At 45.1% G+C, this 21,542-nt stretch overlaps 1 protein-coding gene and 2 pseudogenes across 1 annotated transcript; all 3 read right to left on the reverse strand.

Moving 5' to 3' along the window:
* Positions 1-5,441: 5,441 nt before the first annotated feature.
* On the reverse strand, positions 5,442-9,218 carry LOC128096146 (preferentially expressed antigen in melanoma-like protein 7; annotated as a pseudogene).
* Positions 9,219-12,192: 2,974 nt separating this feature from the next.
* On the reverse strand, positions 12,193-12,783 carry LOC128097842 (transcription initiation factor TFIID subunit 10-like). The gene has a single exon (XM_052718626.1). It carries the CDS (start codon positions 12,781-12,783, stop codon positions 12,193-12,195), a length of 591 nt encoding a protein of 196 aa, XP_052574586.1.
* A 6,020-nt stretch (positions 12,784-18,803) lies between these two features.
* The window catches only part of LOC128096151 (U4/U6.U5 tri-snRNP-associated protein 1-like), a 306,060-nt pseudogene continuing 303,321 nt past the window's right edge, over positions 18,804-21,542 (reverse strand).

Below are 21,542 nucleotides of genomic sequence, written 5' to 3' on the forward strand. Positions count from 1 at the left end.
ATAAAATAACCTCTCTCACAGAGCAAGGCAGGGCCCATGGCTTTCTGTTGGAAGAGGTGCCGCAGAAAAGGAAGTCAAGAATGAGAGCTGAACCAGAGGTGGCCCCACATGTAGCACAAATCCTAATTGATCTTAAAATAAAAACCTGGAGCCAGATATCTGGGTCAATGCTGAAAGATCAGAGAAGCAGAGCGGTCAGCTGCCTCCCCAATCCTCAGCTGAAAATGCTGAGCTCCTGTCTCTGGAGTCCTCACACTGAGTGGCTCTGAGATCCTGTCTCCTCCCCCTCATATTCCTGTCTCCCCCTCGCTAGTGCTGGGATTACAGATGGGAGCCACCACCACTGCTTGACTCCGTTTCTCCTTTAGAGAGATTCAACCTCCTGTATCCCAGGGTGGCCTTGAACTCCTGATCTTCCTGCTTCCTCCTCCCCAGTGCTGAGATTAAATATGTATGCTACAACTGCCTGGCCTCTATAGTTAATCCAGGGGTTGGCTCTGCCCTCTGATTTTGAGGCAAACCTTGTTTGTTAGAGCATATACCCACACACCTTTAATCCTGGCATCTGGGAGACAGAGGCAGGCTCCTTGACTACATAAAAAGTTTCAGAACACCAAAAGCCACATGGTCAGACCCTGTTTCAAAAACAGATTGGGATTTAGGGGGAAAGGTGGCTCACACGTATTTCAACAGGAGACAGAAATGTTACTGTCAATTCTTCTGGGAAAACAAACAAAAACATCAAAACAAACAATAAGCTAAGCATGGTGTCCACCCTTTTCATTTCAGTGCTCTAGAGAGTGAAGTAGGCTGATCTCTTTGTGTTCAAGGCCAGCCTTGTCTACATAGTGACTTCTAGGCCAGTCATTTCTACACAGTGAGATCCTGTCTTCATAAAAAATTTTTTGGCTAGATAGGTGGCAGGTGTTCAGAGCACAGACTACTCTTTCAGAGGACCTCACTTTAATTCTCACCATCCATATCAGGTAGCACACAAGCATCTCCACCTCCAGATCCAGAGTGATCCATCTCCTTGGTCCTTCGTGTCACCTTCTTCCCTGTGAACATTTCAAAACACAGACAACAACACACACATAATTAAAAACAAAAAACAATCATTTGAAAAGTGGGATAAGTTGGGGATGTAGGTCAGTGGTAGAGTTCATGCTTAGCATTCATGAGGCCCCAGGTTCAATCTGCGGCACCTCCAGTGCTTTCAAGCTCCTGTAGGTTACCAGCTTTCTTTTCTCTCCAAGAATTTACTATTGCCAGCCAGTGGTGGCTCATGCCTTTAATCCCAGCACTCACGAGGCAGAGGCAGGTGGATCTCTGTGAGTTTGAGGCCTGCCTGGGCTACAGAGTGAGTTCCAGAAAATGGGCAAAGCTACCCAGAGAAACCCTGTCTCAAAAAAACAAAACAAAAAAAAAAGTGGGATAAATGAGCCTATTCCCACATAAATTTAATGAATAAATAAATGAATATATTTTTACTAAAATTAAATAAAGATGATTTCTAAGAGGTATTTTATTTATATACAGAAGACTGGGACAATCTTTTGATTAAAGGTCCAACCGTACTTTGGTGTTTCTAAGGTGGATTCCTTTTATGTACTGCTAGGGTTTGGTCAACCATTTGCATGCCTGGTGCTTGTGGAGGCCAAAAGAGGGTGCTGCACTCCCACAACTGGAAAGGCAGAGAAATTTGAGCCAACATTTGAGTCCTAGAAACTGAACACCTGTCATCTGGAAGAGCATCCAGTGCTCTTAGCTGCAGAGCCATATCTCCATTCCCTCACTTACAAAAGGTTTAAATCCCCTATTTTCTATGATGATACATGTATCGTAAAGGTAAGTACTTTCCCACTGAACCATACCCCAGGCCTTTTCAGAATTCCTTCAGCAATTCGTTTGTATATTCATCCACACATTCATGTTGTTTGAGACTACATTTCATTCTCTAGTGGAGGCTACACTGGGATTCTTGGAGTAGACAGGCAAATACATGGAAACCTGCCTGCCTGCATCAGCCGACTGAGATTTCAGTTACAGGCATGAGCCTAAAATAGTTTTGTTGTTGTTGTTGTTGTTGTTGTTTTGTCTTTATGAGCAGGGAATAGACATGTATCCAGAGCTAGCCTTTAACTCACACACTGAGCCATGCTGCCTTCCAACAAGAGATACTCCATCCTAAACATCTTAGTGTATCACCAAACCAGGCTAACAACCAAGGTTTGAAACCTTTGCCTTGGCTGAGAAAAGCAGGGATGGATATGAGTGTGTTTCCTTAGCTGTATGTCATCCCTGTGGATTGCCTGTGAGTAGACTCGGTGGTGTCTGCATGGGGTGACAGATCTCCAGGAGTTTAAGCAGTGGCCCTAGCCTCTAGGATTCTGAGATTCTCCTTTGCCTTCTCTGAAATTTCTTTTTGGTTCCTTGCCTGCTTGATTTTGTGTGTATACTTTTGTTATAAGAGAGGCTATTCAAGTTTCCCTGGCTAGCAGTCAATGCACAATGTAGCTGAAGGTGACCTTGAACTTTAGGATCCTCCTGTCTTGCCCTCCCAAAGGCAGGAATTGCAGGTATTTGCCACCATGACTCATTTGTGTCAAAATGTTTAAGAATCTTTGGACTCCACACACCCTTTCCTAAAAGTGGCTTTCAGTCCTGACCAGATTCCCAAATCCCCACCTAGATCCTCCTCCAGATGTCCTAGATAGGCTGGGAGTGATGGCATCAAATGTGTCATCCAGAGATGGAAGGAATTAGAGATGGGCTGAAGGCAGAAGCTCATCCATTTCCTACCCCACAAGCATTGACTGCAGGTTGCTCATATGTGGCCACAGTATCACAATTTGGAAGGGGAAAGACCTGACCAGCCTATACAAAACCATGTTTCACAGATAGTAATAACTTATTTTATCTTTTAGACTGGAGAGCACGATTCAGAAGCTACAGTCAGCTGAGGAAGAGGGTCAGTGTCTCAGATCCAGGGCCTTCAGCCCAAGCTGGACCTGGAAGTTATGAAACGGGGTGGAGGAGGACATGATTCCCTCTGAAGGGGATGTCCTCATGGCCATGTTCCTACTTGAGTCACTCTATTATCCTGAAGAACCTCGGTAGCACATGAAGATGGGGCCAGGTTAGAGTTTGGCATGAAGACCCTGGTTGGTGTCATTGTCTCTCTGGCAGTGAATTACCACCCCCACCACCAACCCCGAAGGCCTAAGGTTACACTTGATGCACATGAGATCCACTGGTGTTTTAGGAATTTAGCAGAGTCACTGTATCTGGGGTAGAATGAACAGCTGTTTTCTAGAAGTACACTGACCTTGAAGAATCCTTGAGGAAAACAGTGATTGTTTTGCTGAAGGGGCATTGCAGCCATCCCATGACTTTGGTCACAAGGCATATGGGGCACACCTGAAGCTCTTATTTTACTATGTATTGCAAATGATACATAATAAAGGACTAGAGTCATGAGGGCATGTGATGCTCTCCTTTAGTGAGACATGCAAATTAGATTAGGGTCCTTGGTATAAGGAAATACTTTGTGTAACAATCAATAAAAATGCCTTTGTATGGCTGTTCTGGCTTCAGTCCATCAGAGAAGCTAGACTTTTCTGCTGCCACATAGGCCTTAAAATTTCTTCTTGGAGTGCCTTCTTTCTTAAGCTGAACTGTGCTACTTGGTGTACCCTGACACACTGGACTTCCTGAGAACATGCTGGGCTGGGGAAGCAGACTTTCATAGGTAGAATATAGTGTCAAAATATGTCAATAGCAGAGTGCATGCCTGTCTGTGATGTTTGGTCTCTGAGGGCTTTTGTGTTGTAAATAATGTGTAGCACTTTCTAGCAAGTATCCATTGTAAGGGGATCCTGTCTGAGACTGCTATGCTGTCAGTCTAGGATATTCAGGTTTCCCTAGATTTAATTTTTCAATTAAAATTTAAATACTGGGATGGGTTTGTCTATGGCTGGGTATAGCACCTGAGTACAGGTGCCCAAGGATGCCAGAATACATAGATACCCTGGAGCTGGAGATACAAATATTTGTGAACTTACCTAACTTGGCTTCTGGAAACTAAACTCAGTCCCCAATACTCTAAGCTTCTTCTATCTACATATTTTAAATATTAGTTTTATTTTGTATGTGTTCACACCAAGCTCATGCAGTGCCTGTAAAGGTCATTCATAACAGGTGTCTGGTCCCTTGGAACTGGAGTTACAGAGGGTTGTGAGCCAACACATAGTTACTTGACCCTAATCTAGGTCCCAGAAAGGAACAAGTGCTGTTGACTTCTCAGCTGTCTATCTAGCCCTCTTCTGTGGACATTTCTACTTTTGTTCAGAATGTAATAAGCAGTCCTGAAAATGTAACATACAAGTGACACTATACAGATATGGTAGGATATATTAAGGAATATTTATATAATATATGTACATATATGCATGTAATACCAATTCATGAAAAAGGTCATGCTTTTGAACAGCAATAAGGGATATATGGCAAAGTTTTTAAGGAAGAAAGGTGTAATTATATTAGAATCTAAAAAGAATATAAATATATATATAATTGGTGAAGGACCTTCACAGTTACATTTGATTGAATTCAGCATCCATTCACAATATTGAATCATGGAATCATTAAGTATGTTCATTTTGTGTGCTTATACATGACAGAACATACTTACCATTACCTGCTTGTGAAGGTCCGAGGTCAATGTTGGGAATCAGCCCTCCCCTTCCATGAAATGGGTGTCCTGGATCAAACTCAGATTGTCAAGGTTGGCCCCATGTACCCTTTACACATTGAGCAATCTTGACTACCCACTTTTTAGTTAACTGACCAATGAAGGAAAAACAAAAGTTGTGACACAAACTTCTTTATTGCTCTCTGATTATACAGACACAAGGAAACACAATTAGGCTCAGAGACTCATTAACAAAATAAAGACAATTTGCCACTGGACACTTACTATGCAGATCCTAGGGACTGGCAACTCTTTAAAACAGGACAGGGACCTGTGTTGACATTCTGGCTCGCCCCTGGAAGACCTGCCCTGTGCCTGTTCTGACTTAAAGTCTACTTTTAAGAGAAAACTCCACCTTCTCCCCTCTCTCTATTCGGAGGTAGGCACCTCTCCAGCTGGAGCTCTCTCCCTCCCTATCTTTCTCTCTTTCCCTCTCCCATCTCTTCCCCCACCAAATAAAACTCTTCACTGAGCACTGTCTGCCTGGCATCTCTGTCCCTCACCCGCCATAGGCAGCCTTGGCTCCACTCACCAGGGACTCCGAGTGCTGTATAATAACAGGACCTTTGTCTGTCTCCTGGAGGTGTTGATGTACGGGTGGCCAGCCAGAATGGGGAGCCCTGAAGTATAGTGCTCCACAGTCAGGTGGCCAACAACCTGGGTTTGGTGCTTTCTGTTAGAAACCCCATTAATCTGTAAGAGGAGGGAAGAGCATGAGGAGTTTAAGGCTAGCCTGGGCTACACTGAAAAGACAGAAAGAGAATGTCAGATTAGCTTCAGGTCACTTGGATGCTGAGAAGTCTTAGCCAACAAGAGCTGAGACAAGACAGTATCTTTCCATTCCTGTGTATAGTCAACGGACTGCCCTGACTATGGTCTCAAGGACCAGATTAATGGAGAAGCAGAGAAGCACATCACAAACAGAATATCAGGTTCTCAGAATCTGACCATTACTTTGTATGCAGGAGAAAGGCCTTGAAGAGTCAGGCAGTGGTGGTACACGCCTCTAATCGCACCTATTGGGAGACAGAGCCAGGCCAATCTTTGTGTGTTTGAGGCCAGCCTGGTCTACAGAGTGAGTTCCAGGACAGCCAGGACTGTTTCACAGAGAAACCCTGTCTCAAGGGAAAAAAAAAAAAGAGCCAGTCCTGACAGGAGCTAAAGATTGAAATGTAGAACACTCTTTCTGACTCCACAAGACACTTAACCTCACTGTGCTCATCAATGTCAGCCCCCATGTTCTGTCCCCACTGCATGCAATTTCATTTCCACCACACTGAGCTGTGTCCAAAACCATGTGTTCTAGGGTCCCCTGAATGAGAGGCCTGTCCCTGTGCCTTCATTTCTTAGTACCCAGAAGGAATTTACAGTGAGCAATCACAAAGTGTTGTCTCCAGTTTATAGAAATAACACTCACAACAGTCTAAACAGGGATTGTTACCGAAGCAGACTGACCTGAGCTGCCTTACATTGGCAAGTGTGCTCTTCAGCTCAGCACAACATTGGGAAAATTCCACTACCTTGATATAACCAGAGTGATCATAGACCCCTTTAGGAGCAGGGTACAGCTCCTTGTTCAGCTGGCTTAGGTTGGCAGTGTGGTACAGAAGATCTTTCAGGGCATTGGTGGAAATTTCATTGTCATAAAGATTGATGCTGGTCAGCAGGGAGCATTGACTCAGGGCAGGGAGAAGGACTCTGAGGTCAGGGTCCTTCATCCTACAGTCTTCTAATTCCAGGGTCAGCAGAGTGTCCGCAACACTCTGTAAGAAAACTTTGAGAGGCATGAAATTCAAATCACTTAAATTGACACCTCTCAGGTACAGATGTTTAAGTTGACAGTGACCCCACTGGGCAAAGGACTCCAAGTCCGACTGTGAGAAATTGCATAAAGAGATGGACAGGGACTCCAACGGGGTCTTCAGGCACTAAGGGAGAGAACAAGGGGTTATTTTCAAACATAGTAGTGGGTTGTCCTAGACGTAGAGGGGACCACATAGCCAGGGTCAGTGTGACCACGGGATGGCCATGAACATACAGTACAACCCATTAGTCTTCTTTTTCAAATCACACTACTCTCTCCCTAGGGAGTCATCTTCATGGTGCAGACTGGCTCATTCCACAGCTATCTTTCCTGTTCTTCAGTAACAAGCAGAGACCCAGAGTTGCTATGGAGACTATTAGGTTAGAGCAGCCATAGGAAGGAGAAAGATAGGACCCATATGACCATGTCAGGTTGCCTCCTGAAGAGTCATTGACTCCCTGTCACAGTGTCTGCACCTGTTCACTCTCAGCCCTGACTCTGACTCTCGCCTCAACTTTTCCATGTCCTGTCCACTTAGCCCACTCCTGCTCTCAATAGAGCCTTACACTGTTTGGGAACTAGAGTGGGATGTATTCTCCCCGATCAAAACACAGAGCTCACCTGGGAAACTGTGCAGGTCTGAGTCCTCCCTATGCAGTGCCCTCTTCTTTTCCTGTTCCTCCACATTAGATCAGTCAGGATTGCTATGGAGGAAACAGCAACCCACCCTCCCTAGATCTAACCCACAATGCTGGCCTTCTACCCTGTCAGCTCTGTCCATACAAACTACCCCACTTCATTGCTCAGCTTTATGGGTGGTCATGTGGGCCCTTGAATCAGTTAGCATGGAATAAGCTCATCCTTACATGTTCATTGTGAAATGCACAGAGGTCTGCAGATCCCAGGTGCCCACTGCTCTCTAGTGTATAAAGAAAGGTTTGCTCTGGTAGCAGGAACTGCTCTCCATCCTTTCTTACCCAAGCAACTGTTTCATGTGGTCATTGAGGAAATAGACATCATCTATGGTGACATGCTTGAGACGGTTGAGTTTGGAGAACTGAGAAATGATCTTGTGGACATACGTCTCATCCCTGTCAGTGGTACTGCCAGTTGCAGGAGCGTGGGCGTGGTCTTGGAAGACACGTACTAGTAGGATTTTGTGAAGATTTCTCATCTTCCTGATGAAAGGTACAAAACTGGCCAGTGTGGAGACATTACCCACTGTGTTCAGTTCCAACTCCTTGATGAACTCCAGCTGTAAAATTTCGAAGACCTTCGTGACAGTGTCCCCTTCTTCTGTACCAATCCTCAGCCTCACACAGCACAATTTCAGGGAATCCTTTTTCTCCTGTGCCCATTTCAACAACTGCTTTTGGTATTCATCCGCAGGTAGGTGAAGATCAGTGACAACCTTTAAACACTGCCTCCTCAGTGTGCGTTGAGGAAGAAGGCTCTGCACTAATAGCTTCTCAGGCAAAGTTTCTGTTTCTCTTCCAGACCACACACCCCGGAAATCATGGTGCACATTCCTCAAGTCAAGCACTTGAAGCTTCTGCCTTCTGTGGATAAAAGAGAAGTGTCAGAAGGTAAGTTGAGACCCAAAACTTTTTCTCCATCTCTGATGGAGTTTTCCCCTGCTTATCTCTGTCTTCTTCATGTTCCTGCTTTTCAGTGCTGGGTCTCCAATACAGAACCTCAAGCTTGTCAAGCATGAGCTTTTTGCCTGAGATGTGTATTGGAGACCTGTCCTGTTTCCCTGCATTCAGTTGCTCTGAACTTCTGTCTTCTAGTATTGTTTTGTTGTTGTTGTTGTTTGTTTTTGTTTTCTTTTTTGAGACAGGGTTTCTCTGTGTAGCTTTGGAACCTGTCCTGGAACTCACTCTGTAGCCCAGGCTGGCCTCGAACTCAGAGATCTGCCTGGTTCTGCCTCCTGAGTGCTGGGATTAAAGGCTTGCACCACCACTGCCTGGCCTTTTTTTTTTTTTTTCTGAGACAGGGTTTTTCTGTGTAGTTTTAGTGCCTGTCCTGGATCTCGCTCTGTAGACCAGGCTATCCTTGAACTCACAGAGATCAGCACTCCCCGAGTGCTGGGGTTAAAGGCATGTGCCACCACTGCCCAGAATAAACCTATTTTTTATTACCTGGTGGAGACAGGGGTACAGGGTCATTCTCCTGTGGCTACATCTGCACCAAGAGCCATCTCATACTTAATTGCTATTTGCTACAAGGACTCTAGAGCTGTCAAGGCCCCTGCAGCCCTCCGGTATACCAGCCAAAGTCTCTGATCCACCTTTGACCCCATACTCCTTGATCCCAGATGTTCCTTCCATATATGCCAGTGTGTAGCATTTGGCATTATATGGTTATTGCTTACCTGGGGGGAGACTCTCTTTGCAGCTATGTGCCTACTTCATCCAACATAGCCTGGTAGATCTCCAAGTTGGGGTTCTTCATTAGCAACCCAACAGAAAGGCAAGGGTAGGGCCAGTCTGCCACCAGGGCCTTAATCATCTCTGTTTTTCTCTGAGTGTTGTCCTCCTTCAGCAGTATGGGAAAGAACTCCATTGGCTGGTCCTGCAGAGTAGAGATGGCCAAGGTCTCATTTCTCACTAAGCTTTGCACTGCCAGTTGCAGGAGTGTGGGTGGGGCCTGGAGGCTCATTCTGATGGATGTTAAGGGAGATGATCCTGGGGAAGAATTTAGGAGAAAATATTTTTTCAGTCTGTCTCATGAAGATTTCTCCCCCTCACAGTGAGCATCTGTCACGACTCTGGCCTTGATGGAGACTTGGGTTAACTCACCACAGCACTCTTTGGCAGTCTCATAGGCAAATGCTGCTACCCTGGTAGCATGTGGAGCCTCTCACGATCATTCCCATTCACCAGTGTCCCATCCAGTTCCAACCTTTGCTACTCTGAGTCCCATAAGCCTTTGGAAGGGGGAAACCGGGAAGGAAAAAAAATCTAAGCTCCGTTTCTTATGGCAGAAAGGATACTAACCCCTTTTCAGAGACAATGGAAGTATTATATGTATAAGCTACCCATATTGGGCTTTTAACAAATTGATCCTGCCTGGCAAAAACTGAGAAGAATCTGTGAAATGGGATCATTGCTTTTAATTTTCAAAGATTTAGAGCCTGGTTTAGGGAACCTAGCTATGTCAGACAACTTTGGAGTATAGAGTTCCATGGGTATGTGCTAGGGGGCTAGTGGGGTATCATGTCTTTCTGCCCCAAACTCAAAGCTATGTAGACAAAGCAGGTCATCAATATTGGCCGAAAGGACTACCTGGCCCACAGTTCCATGGACTTCTGAGCCATCTGTCTTCCCTCTTCTCCCCAAAAGGCAGCATCAGTCACAAGACTCCGGCCATGCATACACTAGCCCTTGAGACAAGAAGCCAGCCCCAAAGGAATGCTCAATCATACCACAAAGATACATGCTCAACTATGTCCGTAGCAGCATTATTCATAATAGCCAGAACCTGGAAACAACCTAGATGCCTGTCAACTGAAGAATGGATTATGAAAATGTGGTACATATACAAAATGGAATACTACTCAGCAGAGAAAAACAATGACATCATGAAATTGTCAGGCAAATGGATGGAACTAGAAAATATCATCCTGATTGAGGTAACCCAGACTCAGAAGGACAAACATGGTATGTACTCACTAGTGGACCCTAGATATAAAGCAAAGGACAATCAGACTGCAACCCACTGATCCAGGGAGAGTACCTACCAGTGGGGACCCAAGGATGACTTTGGCTTGTAAGTTTTGGTTTTGCCCAACCACTGGGCAAGTTTGAGTGAATCATTTCACTATTAGGATAAGAATTTGTACTGTATCAAGCTGATGAGAGAATATGGTGGCTGTAATTTCAGGAGGGGAGGCTAAAACCTTTTTAGATTATGGATTAGCCTATAGAAAAATGTCTGCCATAAATCAGTGAAGTTCCCCTTCAGGAACATCACTTGCACAACTTTAGTAAAACATAGCTCTCTGAACAGATGAAGATAGGTTTCTTATGTATCCCACAACCTAATCAAAATTTATATGTATAATTCAGCTATTATTTGGCTTAAAGGGGTTTATTGGGAAATGTTATCATTTTTACTATTTTCTACAGAGAAAATATTTTCTTGTTTCAAATGACTCTGGTCTTTTGAATTATAACCAGTTTTTATGTTCAAGCTATCTGTGCATTATTTCTCCTGCAGTTGTACATAAAATGTTTTTACATTCAATAAAAAGGACAAATACTATAGAATTGTATTACATGAAATATATAGAATATAAAAATTCATAGAGACAGAAAGATTAGCTGTTATCTCCAGATTGGAAAGAAAGGAATATAGAGCAATGATTTCTTAAGTACAGAATCTCTGTTTGGTGTGATGGAAAAGCCTCACAAATGGACAGTAGTATCGGAACATAATATCATGAATGTAATAAATCAGTACAATTAATGTAATTAATGAATATCATAAAGAAAGTTATTGAATGAATAGTGCAAATGTAATCAATGAATACCACAAATGTAGTTAATATCATGAGTGTAAATTAATGAATACCATGAGTGTAATTAAAATAATACATTTTAAAAAATTAAAAAAGGTGTATGATTAAGACAGGAAGGGACCAGGCTTAGAAGGAAGGAAGGCTCAGTGATTAAGAGAGCTTGCTGCTCTCTGGAGGACCTGAGTTTGGGTTTCAGCACTCACAGTAGGTGATGGCTCTTGTAACTCCAATTCCAGAGGACCCAATGTCCTCTTCAGACCTCTGTGGGAACCATATGTGCATACACACATGTACATAGAAAAACCAAAATAAATTATTGTAAAAGCTGTGACCAGATCCTGAAAGCTTCTGGAAGGATGAGTGTTGTCTGTTAGCATTTAGGACACCTGGCCTGCCCTCAGGGTCCTGACAGGATATATCTCAGCTGCAACCTCTATGAGCATCCCCTGTGCGCATTCGCTATGTTTCCTTATAAAAGGCTGGCCTTGTACACCTCCTGTCTCTTTCTCTTGCTTCACTCTCGTCCCCAGAGACCTGTCTCTGCCCCTTCTCTCCCCTCCCCTCCATAATCCTCCCACGTGGACCTGTTGTATGGTGTGACTCCTTCCTGCTGACTCACCATTTTTAAAATACAACAGTGTCTGCGGTGCAAGCTTGTCTTGAGCTTTAAGCAATCCTCCAGCCTCAGCCTCCCTAGTGCTAGGTATAGGCACAAGCCAAGACAGCCTTTTAATTCCTTTATTATGTTCGTGACTTCCTGTCTTAACTTTTTATTTTTCTTTTTTTGGTTTTTCGAGACAGGATTTCTCTGTGTAGCTTTGCGCCTTTCCTGGATCTCGCTCTCTAGACCAGGCTGGCCTTGAACTCACAAAGATCCGCCTGCCTCTGCCTCCTGAGTGCTGGGATTAAAGGCGTGAGCCACCACTGCCCGGCTCTGTCTGACTTTTAAATTCTTTTAATTATCCCTCTGGTAAATGAAAACGCATTTCTTTCTTTGTTTTTTCTTTCTGTTTTTCAGAATAAAGTTTATTATGGAAACAGGCTGGTGTGGGGACAGAGGAAAAGACAAATAAGTCTGGGTTAGGTGGCTCAGGTGAAGTAGTGGGCTTCTTCTCATGGATACCATATTCGCTGAGGGCAGGGGTCAAGTCCCCCATGGTAAGGGTACTTGCGGTCCTTGCTCTTGGTCAGGGAGCTGCCAGAGGTTGTGCCCTTCATTTTGCAGTGCTGTAGGGCATCGTTGGCAATATCTGAGATGAACTTCTGGGCAGCTAGTGAGATGAGCCGAATTATGAATGGGTCTGAAGTTTCAAAGCCAGCAGGATTCAGGTAATAAGCGGTCACTGCATCTGGTATCGTAGGAGTGTAATCCTCCAGCTGCATCAAGAAGTTTACAGGAGACTTGCTGGACACTATGGGCTTCACTTCTCTGTTGGCCTTTCTCTGCAGGGCATATAGGCCCTTAGACATTGCCCCTTCAGGGGGAGCCTTGTCGCCCACTGCCACTGATGCCTGCCCATGTTGCTCTGCAGGCTCCCTGGCTGGCACCTCCACAGGGCCCCTGCCCTTAGTGATAGCTCCAGCCCCGGGTCGCCCTGCCATTCCCACAGGGCTGTGCTGGTGGGCAGCCTGGCAGGAGCCAATAGAGGAGGTGCCCAACCCGCGACCGGGGTGGGGCATGAGCTGCTGCTGCCTCAGGGTCATTGCTGGAGCCGCTGCAGCTCATGGTGATGGTGGGAGGGGCGACGAACCAGGCTTTTCTTCATTATGATCTAGATCTAATTTTATTAAGGGATTTAAACCTTTGACTTTTTGACAAACCTTCCCAAGATCAGATCCTCTGTCTAAAATCCCTTTGAGGCAGGTCGGTGGGGCCACACGCCTTTAATCTCAGCTGTGGGAGGCAGAGGCAGGAGGATCTCTGAGTTTGAGGCCAGCCTGGTGAGTAGTAACAGGGTATAAAAGCTTACATATAGAGGTATAAACTAGGTCTGGGCTAAATGAAATTTTCTCCTTCACAGTAGACACACCAAACAATAAAAAAAAAAAAAATGAAGATGAAATGAGAGACAGGCTAGCCTGGGTGAAATGGGGCTTCTTGATAGGGTGAATGACTTGTCTGATCTGGACTCTGGTCTTCCAATCACAGCAGGGTAAGTCGGTCACTCCAGATTGTAATGGTCACAGTGTCTTGCCTAGCTTTCCTGACCCTTGTATCCACTTCCCCCTTGCTTTCCCTTTGGAGCCCCACCTCTTAGACACAAGCTGCCAACTGATTGGATGAGGAAGTTCTCACCCATTTAATCTAACTATTTGGGATTTTGCATCAGTAATTTGAGTGAATCAGACCTTACTATGGGAATGGGTGAAATCTGAGATGATGGTCAAGGTCCCAGGCTCATCCATAATACTCCTCTTCAAACTCTGAGCTCTGGGATTCTTTGTCTAATTTACATTATTACTTTGGTAGATGTTGATGTCTCACACTTTACTTCAGGACTGTCTGGAACTCTTACTGTACTCTGAGCCCACCTGAATGGGTCTCAGTAATCCTCCTGTCTCAGAAGACCATATGTAATAAGGTATGTCCAGATTGATTAGATTTCCAGGCAGAAAAGAGAAGGAATTGAGAGCACTCTGAAGACAATGTCCCAAATGCAGTCACTGTACAAACACTAAGGCTTGTTTCTTCCTTCATTTCTTCCTCCCTCCCTCCCTCCCTCCCTCCCTCCCTTCCTTTCTTCCTAACTAGAGTATCCACACCAAGGACCTGTCTGGAAAAGAGCAACAAAAAGCCTCAGAGGAGCAGCCAAGCTTAGGTCTGTGTGGGGGCCCAAAACAGCTTGACCACACAGCTGCCATGATACCCTTAGAAGCCCAGACACAGCTTCTGACAGGAAACACCTGGACTCAAGAAATGCAATAAGCTGACCTCACCCAATGGTGCTGCATCTAAGGGGAAATACCTGAGGCCCAGACACAGCTTCTGGCAGGCAATCTCTGAACCCAGAGAAGCCATAAGCTGACCCCACCCAGTGGGGCCTGCATCTAAGAGCAAATGCCTGATATTTCAAACATTCCCTATACCCTAGACAAATGTCAGCCAAACAGGACTCTGAACCCTGGAAATCCCCTCACCCCACACTGCCTTGGCTCTGGGCTCTCTGCTCTCCCTGCTGTACTGGACAGAGACTCTAAGCTGTGAGCTTGAAAAAAGTAAGGCTCTTTGGTTTTACATACGGGATTTTCCATGGTGATTTTTGGGGGTCCCTGCAATCTGGGCATAACAAGGTCCAGTGTCCTGAAACTGGGGTAGTGGGGAAGGGGAATACTGCTTGACCTCCTATGGATTTCATAGCTCTATGAAACTGGTCTACATCTTCAGTCAGTGACCACAGGGAGATGCCACTCAATATGCCCTCAGGCAGACAAGCAGCCATAGGTGGCCCATAGATACTTCTTCTTGATTTCTCAGATGAACATATTTAAGATCTGGTGCCGAGCCATCTTGAGTTGTATACCAGACAGGCCAAAGCAGGAGGACTGCAGGAGGACATGGCCTAGCCTTGTGTGTTATGCCAAGAGCTCTAGTACTAATTTTGCCCTTATCCCATTCAACATTATCAGAAAAAAAAATAGACAAACAGTATTCTGAAACTTAATTTACTTAAACTAAATCACCTCAGCCAGCAAGATGGCTCCTGATAGAGATGCCTGCTGCCCTGCAGAAAGACCTGAGTTACACTTTTGGAACCAATACAGTTGGTGGAAGGAGAGAGAAAGTCAGCTCACACAAGTTGTCTCCTTGTCTACACATACAAATTAAATGTGTAGTAAACCAAGTTGACTGTCTTATGTTGGGCAAATCTTCCACTAGTCTTAATGGCCTCTAGAGCCACTCCTGTATGAACACCAAAGCTGGTCAATTCTAGTAGCTCAGGCCTTTAATCCCATCACATGTGGGACAGAAACAGCTGGATCTCAGTGAGTTTGAGGCCATCCTGGTCTTTGCAGTTATTTCAGGCCAGCTGGGGGTGAAGCAAATATCTATGTGGATTCCTCTTGAAGACCTGTGACTTTGATGATGGACTCAGTGTCTCCCTTGCCCTTCCTGGCTCTAATATGATCAGCTTCAAGTCTTTGGTACACTCATCAGGAACAGATTTCAACGAGCATAATGACCTACCAACAAATGTGAGACAATCTGCGATCTAGAGCTTGAATTAAATATTTCTTTACTTCTTTGGGGCTGAGGAGCCAACCCAGGGCTTTGAATATACTGAGTCTGTTCATCAACACTCAGCTGTATCCAAAGGCACTTTTCTGTAGTCACCTTGTACAGTACCATGCCCGCTGATATAAAATGGGCTATAGGGCTGGAGAGATGGCTCAGACATTAAAGGCTAGGCTCACAACCAAAAATAAAATTTCAATATACATCAGTAAGCTTTTCCCTAAATACAGGCCACATCATTCAGTAGACACTTCCCTAAGATGCTCAAACAAGACTCTATCTGACATATGTTTTGTTTTTTGTTTTTGTTTTTATTTTTGTTTTTACACAGCCTCTCACTATATGGACCAAGCTGATCTAGAAGTCACAGAGATCTACTTGGCCCTGCCTCCCAGGGATTAAAGGCCTGCACCACCACACCAGGCCTAAGAATTGGTTTTGTTTTGCACTAAAGTATTCAAACTTATGCTTTTATTTCTGTTCAACTGAACATCCCACTATTAAGTTATAGTCACTCAGTAACCTGAGCAACAAGAAGTATGGTCTCCATATGTCTTAAGATGAATGAGCTGGCTCTGGTAGCACAGGGTGGCAGGATGGGCTTGAAGATCTGGAGGCAGGAGTTGGGGTTGGTGAGAGACAGCTCAATGGGGAAAGGTCTTGCCATCAAGCCTCAGTTCAATCCCTAGGACCCACATGCTGAAAGGAGGAACCAGCCCCTGCCAGTTCCATGTGAACATTATGCAGACACAGAGTCCCCGCCGAACAAAAATAAATCCAATAATCTTTTTTCAAAAGATGAATGAGAAAAATGTAAACGTAGAACCAGTTCTCACACCCATTTGGAGAACAATTCAGTAAGCTGGGTTGAGAAAAGGCTTGGATCCTTGACAGGACACTTGGCACTGGGAGGGAGCTAGAGAAGCAGAGGGTGGCCTCTGATGAAGGTTGGTTTCATTTCAGGCCATTTACCTTTGTGCATGGAGGACCTTAAGACTGAGGTGGAATCTTGGGCAATGTTCTGACTTCCTCTGTCAGACTCTTTGTATTGTCGTTGGGAATAAGATAATAACAAATTCAGCATACCAGTGACTCTGTCTTCCACATGTAGAAGCTGTGTCCCACACATGCCCACACTCATACAGATAGGCACACAGAATAAACAAATATAACCAAAAATTAATAGAGAGGACAAGGCATGGTGATTCATATTGTTTTCTTTTTTTCCTTTCTTTTTTTTTTGTTGTTTGTTTGTTTGTTTGTTGAGACAAGGTTTCTCTATGGAGCCTGCCCTGGGACTCACTCTGTAGATCAGAGTGGCCTGGAACTCATAGAGATCCACCTGCCTCTGCCTCCCAAGTGCTAGGATTAAAGGCGGTGGTGGCGCACGCCTTTAATCCCAGCACTCGGGAGGCAGAGGCCGGCAGATCTCTGTGAGTTCGAGGCCAGCCTGGACTACCAAGTGAGTTCCAGGAAAGGTGCAAAGCTACACAGAGAAACCCTGTCTCGAAAAACTAAAAAAAAAAAAAAAAAAAAAGGTGTGCACCACCATCATTGGGCAGGAAGATCTCTGTATGTTTGAGCCCAGTTTGGTCTACAAAGTGAATTCCAGCACAATCAGTGCCATATAGAGAGATCCTGTCTCAAAAAAACTAACTAATTAAATGAAAAGACTTCAAAGCTGGCCTTTTTTAGGTAGTGAGTCTGTATTATATCCCATCTCCAAAAACAAATGAAAGGATCCTTAAACCAGACATAGTGGTACAAATGTATGGTGAAGCAAGTTCCTGCCTGGCCTTGAACTCAAAGAGAACCACCTGCTTCTTCCCCCTGCATGCTGGGATTAAAGGTGTGCACCACCATGCCTGCAGGAACATCTGTGTTTGTTTATTGTTTTTATGAACATCTTCTGAGGCATAAGTATTTCAGTGGTGGCTGTGGGTTTACTAATTCAAAACTGCCAGCATCAGCAGGGCATAGTGGCACACACCTTTAATCCCAGCACTGTGCAGGTAGAGGCTGGCAGATCTCTGTGAGTTCTCAGCCAGCCTAACATCATCACCACCATATGCAAGAGACTTGAATCTCTGAATGTAAGGTTTCCTTCATGAGCATAAACTGGTCACAGACAGGCAGAATTAACACCAAAACCTGCTGGGCTTAAGAAAATCCCAGGGGACAAAGAAGACTAGATGAAAGGCCACATACCAAGTAAAGTAAATATGCCGCCCATTCAGGCCCCCTCTCAACTCTAGCACTGCTCCCCAACATTATGGCATTCCCAAGACTCCAAGGATTTCATCTTTTGCTCTCAAGACATTAATAAAGCTGAACTCATATGGCATGCAGGACCCTCTTCCTAGCTGTATGATAGTCTATTATCATGTATATGTTGATATTTGGGGTTAATTATACCATAGGTCATTTCAAAATGCAATAGCCTTCTGGAAGTTCCAGCTCACCAGCTTCTAAGATCTATGGTTAAGAAGTATAATTAAGATGGGAAGGGACCAGACCTGCAGAGACAGAGACAGAGACAGAGACAATCTCTCAGTGATTAAGAGAGCATGCTGCTCTCTGGAGGACCTGAGTTTGGGTTTCAGCACTCACATTAGCTGGTGGATGTAGTATCTACAGTCCCAGAGGAACTAATGCCCTCTTTAGACCTCTATGGGACCATATGTACATACACACACACACACGTACAAACATAAAGCAAAGTAAATTATTATTTTTTTAAAGATTTATTTATTTATTATGTATACAGTGTCTGCATGTATGCAAGATCTCATTATGGATGGTTGTGAACCACCATATGGTTGCTGGGAATTGAACTCAGGACCTCTGGAAGAACAGCTAGTGCTCTTAACCACTGAGCCATCTCTCCAGCCCCAAAGTAAATTATTTTAAAAAGTGGGACCAGATCCTGAAAGCCTCTAATATGACGAGTGCTACTTGTGGAGATGGGCTGTTATTAGCATTTAGGACACCTGGCCTGCCCTCAGGGTCCTGACAGGATATATCTCAGCTACAGCCACTAAGAGCATCCCCTTGTGCGCATTGATAAGTTTCCTTATAAAAGGCAGGCCTTGTACACCTCCTGTCTCTTTCTCTTCCTTCTCTCTCTTCCCCCAGAGACCTGTCTCTGCCCCTTCTCTCCCCTCCCCTCCATAATCCTCCCACGTGGACCTGTTGTATGGTGTGACTCCTTCCTGCTGACTCACCATTTTAAAAGACAACAGTGTCTGCGGTCCAAGCTTGTCTTGAGTTTTAATCAATCCTCCAGCCTCAGCCTACCTAGTGCTAGGTATAGGCACAAACCATGACAGCATTTTATTTCCTTTATTATTTATGTGACTTCCTATCTTAACTTTTAAATTCTTTTAATTATCCCTCTGGTAAATGAAAAGCCTTTTTTTTTTTAATTATTTTTTGAAAAAAAAGGAGGGGACCCTATTTAACATACGGGAGGGCAGGGAGGAAAGTGGCTTCATTTGATGATGGTTTTTGCGTTCATGCTCTTGCTGCTTCCACTGATGTATGGTGTCTTTTGGGCCTTCTGCTTCTCCTGGAGCAATGCCACAGTGCCCAGGGGTGTATCACTGGAGCTCATCTTCTGCGGGAGCGCTTCCTCATCCAACTTCTTCATCTGCCACTCAGTCTTCATCTTGCCTGAACCCTTCCCGTAGAAGAGGTGGGGGAGCTGCCTTAAGGCTGCCTTAGGCCTCAGTTTCCTGCCGATCTTGTCCACATACTCAATCTTAACATCAGGCTTGTGACCGTCCTTCTCCTTGAAGTCCTGGGTAAAGTCCCTGTGCTCCTCGTGCTGGCTGTTATGTATCATCGACGGCCATCTTATCCTCCATGCATTACACAGCTGAGGGCAGTGACTTCCTGGGAGCCTTCACCCTGGCCACCTTTTGTACTGTGGTCTCCAGCAGTCCTTTATTCTGACACAGGAGCAGGGCAGCTGCCAGCCCTCTGTTCACCATGGGTTCCTCATCCAGGATGGTGGTAGAGGAAGCAGAGAAATCCTGTAGCTGCTTCTCCTCATCCAGGTTGATGGTGCTCCCGCCAAGGTTCTCTTCCCTATCTGATTTCGAGCCACCATTGGCTGAGTGCTCTTCATCCCTTTCAAAGTCCATGAGCTTCTCCTGATCCTCCTGGTTGCCAGCCAACGTGTAGGTGGGGATCTCCCCCAGTGTGCTGCAGAATTCGGAAGTGGCATCGAAAAGGATGGCCCCCTTCTGCTCAGGGTCCTCTTCCTCCTCCCAGCCATGCAGGCGAGACTCCAGCTTCTTTCCAATCTCCACCACCTTCTCACCGCTGCCTCGAAGCTGTTGGAGTTGCAGCTGCCGCAGACGGCCCCCCTTCTCCAGGTGCTTTTGCAGCTCCATTTCTGCTTCATCTTCTTTCAGCATCTCTGGGGACCCTGATGGAAAGTCTCCCCCATCCTCTTCATCACTGATATTCATGTTCTGTATTCGAGTATCATCTGATGGTGGAGGCTGAGCCACAGGGTCCTTCTCCTCATCCTCCAGGGCCTCCTCCTTCACCTCGGAACTCAATGCCGACCCGGGCATATACATACATACACGTGTGTGTGTGTGTGTGTGTGTGTGTGTGTGTGTGTGTGTGTGTGTGTGTGTATTGGGGAGGAGGGTGTTCCAGACAGGGTTTCTCCATGTAGTTTTGGTGCCTTTCCTGGAACTCACTCTAGTAGTCCAGGCTGGCCTCGAACTCAGAGATCCACCTGCCTCTGCCTCCTGAGTGCTGGGATTAAAGGGGTGAGCCGCCACCACCCTGCCACCATATATTTTTTACATTTATTTATTTATTTGTTTGTTTGTTTAGTATGCATTTATTTCTATTTTGGGGGAGGCGTGGGGCATACATGTTGAGTGGAAGAACAACCAGGGCAGTCTTTCTCTCTCTCAATCATGGCGGTTCCTGTAACTGAACTTAGGTAGTTAGGCTAATGCCAAGCACCATTGCCAAATGTGCCCTTTTGCTAGCTGCCCAGCCCCCTTGTTAAATGAAAAAAATTTTTTTTTTGTTTTTTTGTTTTTTTTTTAAATTTTGAGTCAGAGTCTCACTGTGAAGCTCTGGATTGTCTGGAATTCCCTCTGTGGATTTGGCTGACCTCAAGACGCAGGAATCCTTCTACTTCTGCCTCCTGAGTGTTGGGATTAAAGGTGTGGCCCACCACACCCTGCTCCCCACCCAGTCTCCATTTCCTCTTCTCCAAGCAGGTTGCAGGCAGATCCTTTATCTAACGCCCTTACCCCCTGGGGAACTAAGGGAAGCTTCTCCCTCAAAGCCTTTCTTGTTCCTTTTGGTTTGTTTTTACTTAAGTTAGAAAAAATCATTTCCATTAGCCCAGGCTGTGCTAAAGCTTGCTGTGCTAGCTGAAGATGACTTTGAACTGTTCCTTCTCCAGCCTCACACCCCAGTCTTCTCAGAGCTGCCACAGTAGATGAGTGAAAGAGAAACCAGTTTTGCCTTGAACTCCAGAACACACCCACAGTCATGACAATAAGAATTTCAGCTTCTTTTCTGACTTTTTGTCTAGTATCAGGCACAGATAAACCATGGCATGACTCATACACAGAGCAATATGGAGAACGTAGAAACAAAATTCAGCCAGCTGCAGGAAAGGTGAGGCAGGAGGATTGTTGAGAGTCCAAAACAAGATTATCTAGAAACTAAGAGTCCATCACAGCAGTAAAGTATAAGCTAAGTGCAATAATAAGCAAATAAAGGAATGACTTTTAAAAAGTAAATGAACTCTGCGTTGTGAAGTGAATTTATGCAGGGACTCCTGATATTCACCCTAGGCTCAGAATTCTCTTTGTTTCTTCCTTACCCCATGGAGCCCAATGTGTACTGAGCAGGAAGTTCCTATAAGATAATATGGGTGGAGCAAAATCATCCAATCAGATGGCAGCTTTGGTTGGTGGTGCCGCTGCTAAAGGTTGAGAGGACAAAGTTTTGTGGATGTGCCGTTGGAGTCAGAGAAGACACTCAGAGCTCTGGAGCCTGTCACCCATGTCCAGGCCAGGTAAGTCCTTTACCTCCATCAGGACACTTCAACTTGTTGAGAGACATTTTAGACACAAGACAGTGCAGGGCACACAGAAATCACTCTCTTCACATGGACAGAAGACATTGGGCTTCCAAACCCAGGTCTGCTCTCTTCTCCAATGGCCTCTGTGTTCCCTTGGTTTAA

The sequence above is a fragment of the Peromyscus californicus genome, unplaced genomic scaffold (assembly GCF_007827085.1).
Source record: "Peromyscus californicus insignis strain IS unplaced genomic scaffold, ASM782708v3 Scaffold_5__1_contigs__length_169319896, whole genome shotgun sequence".
Lineage (NCBI taxonomy): Eukaryota > Metazoa > Chordata > Mammalia > Rodentia > Cricetidae > Peromyscus > Peromyscus californicus.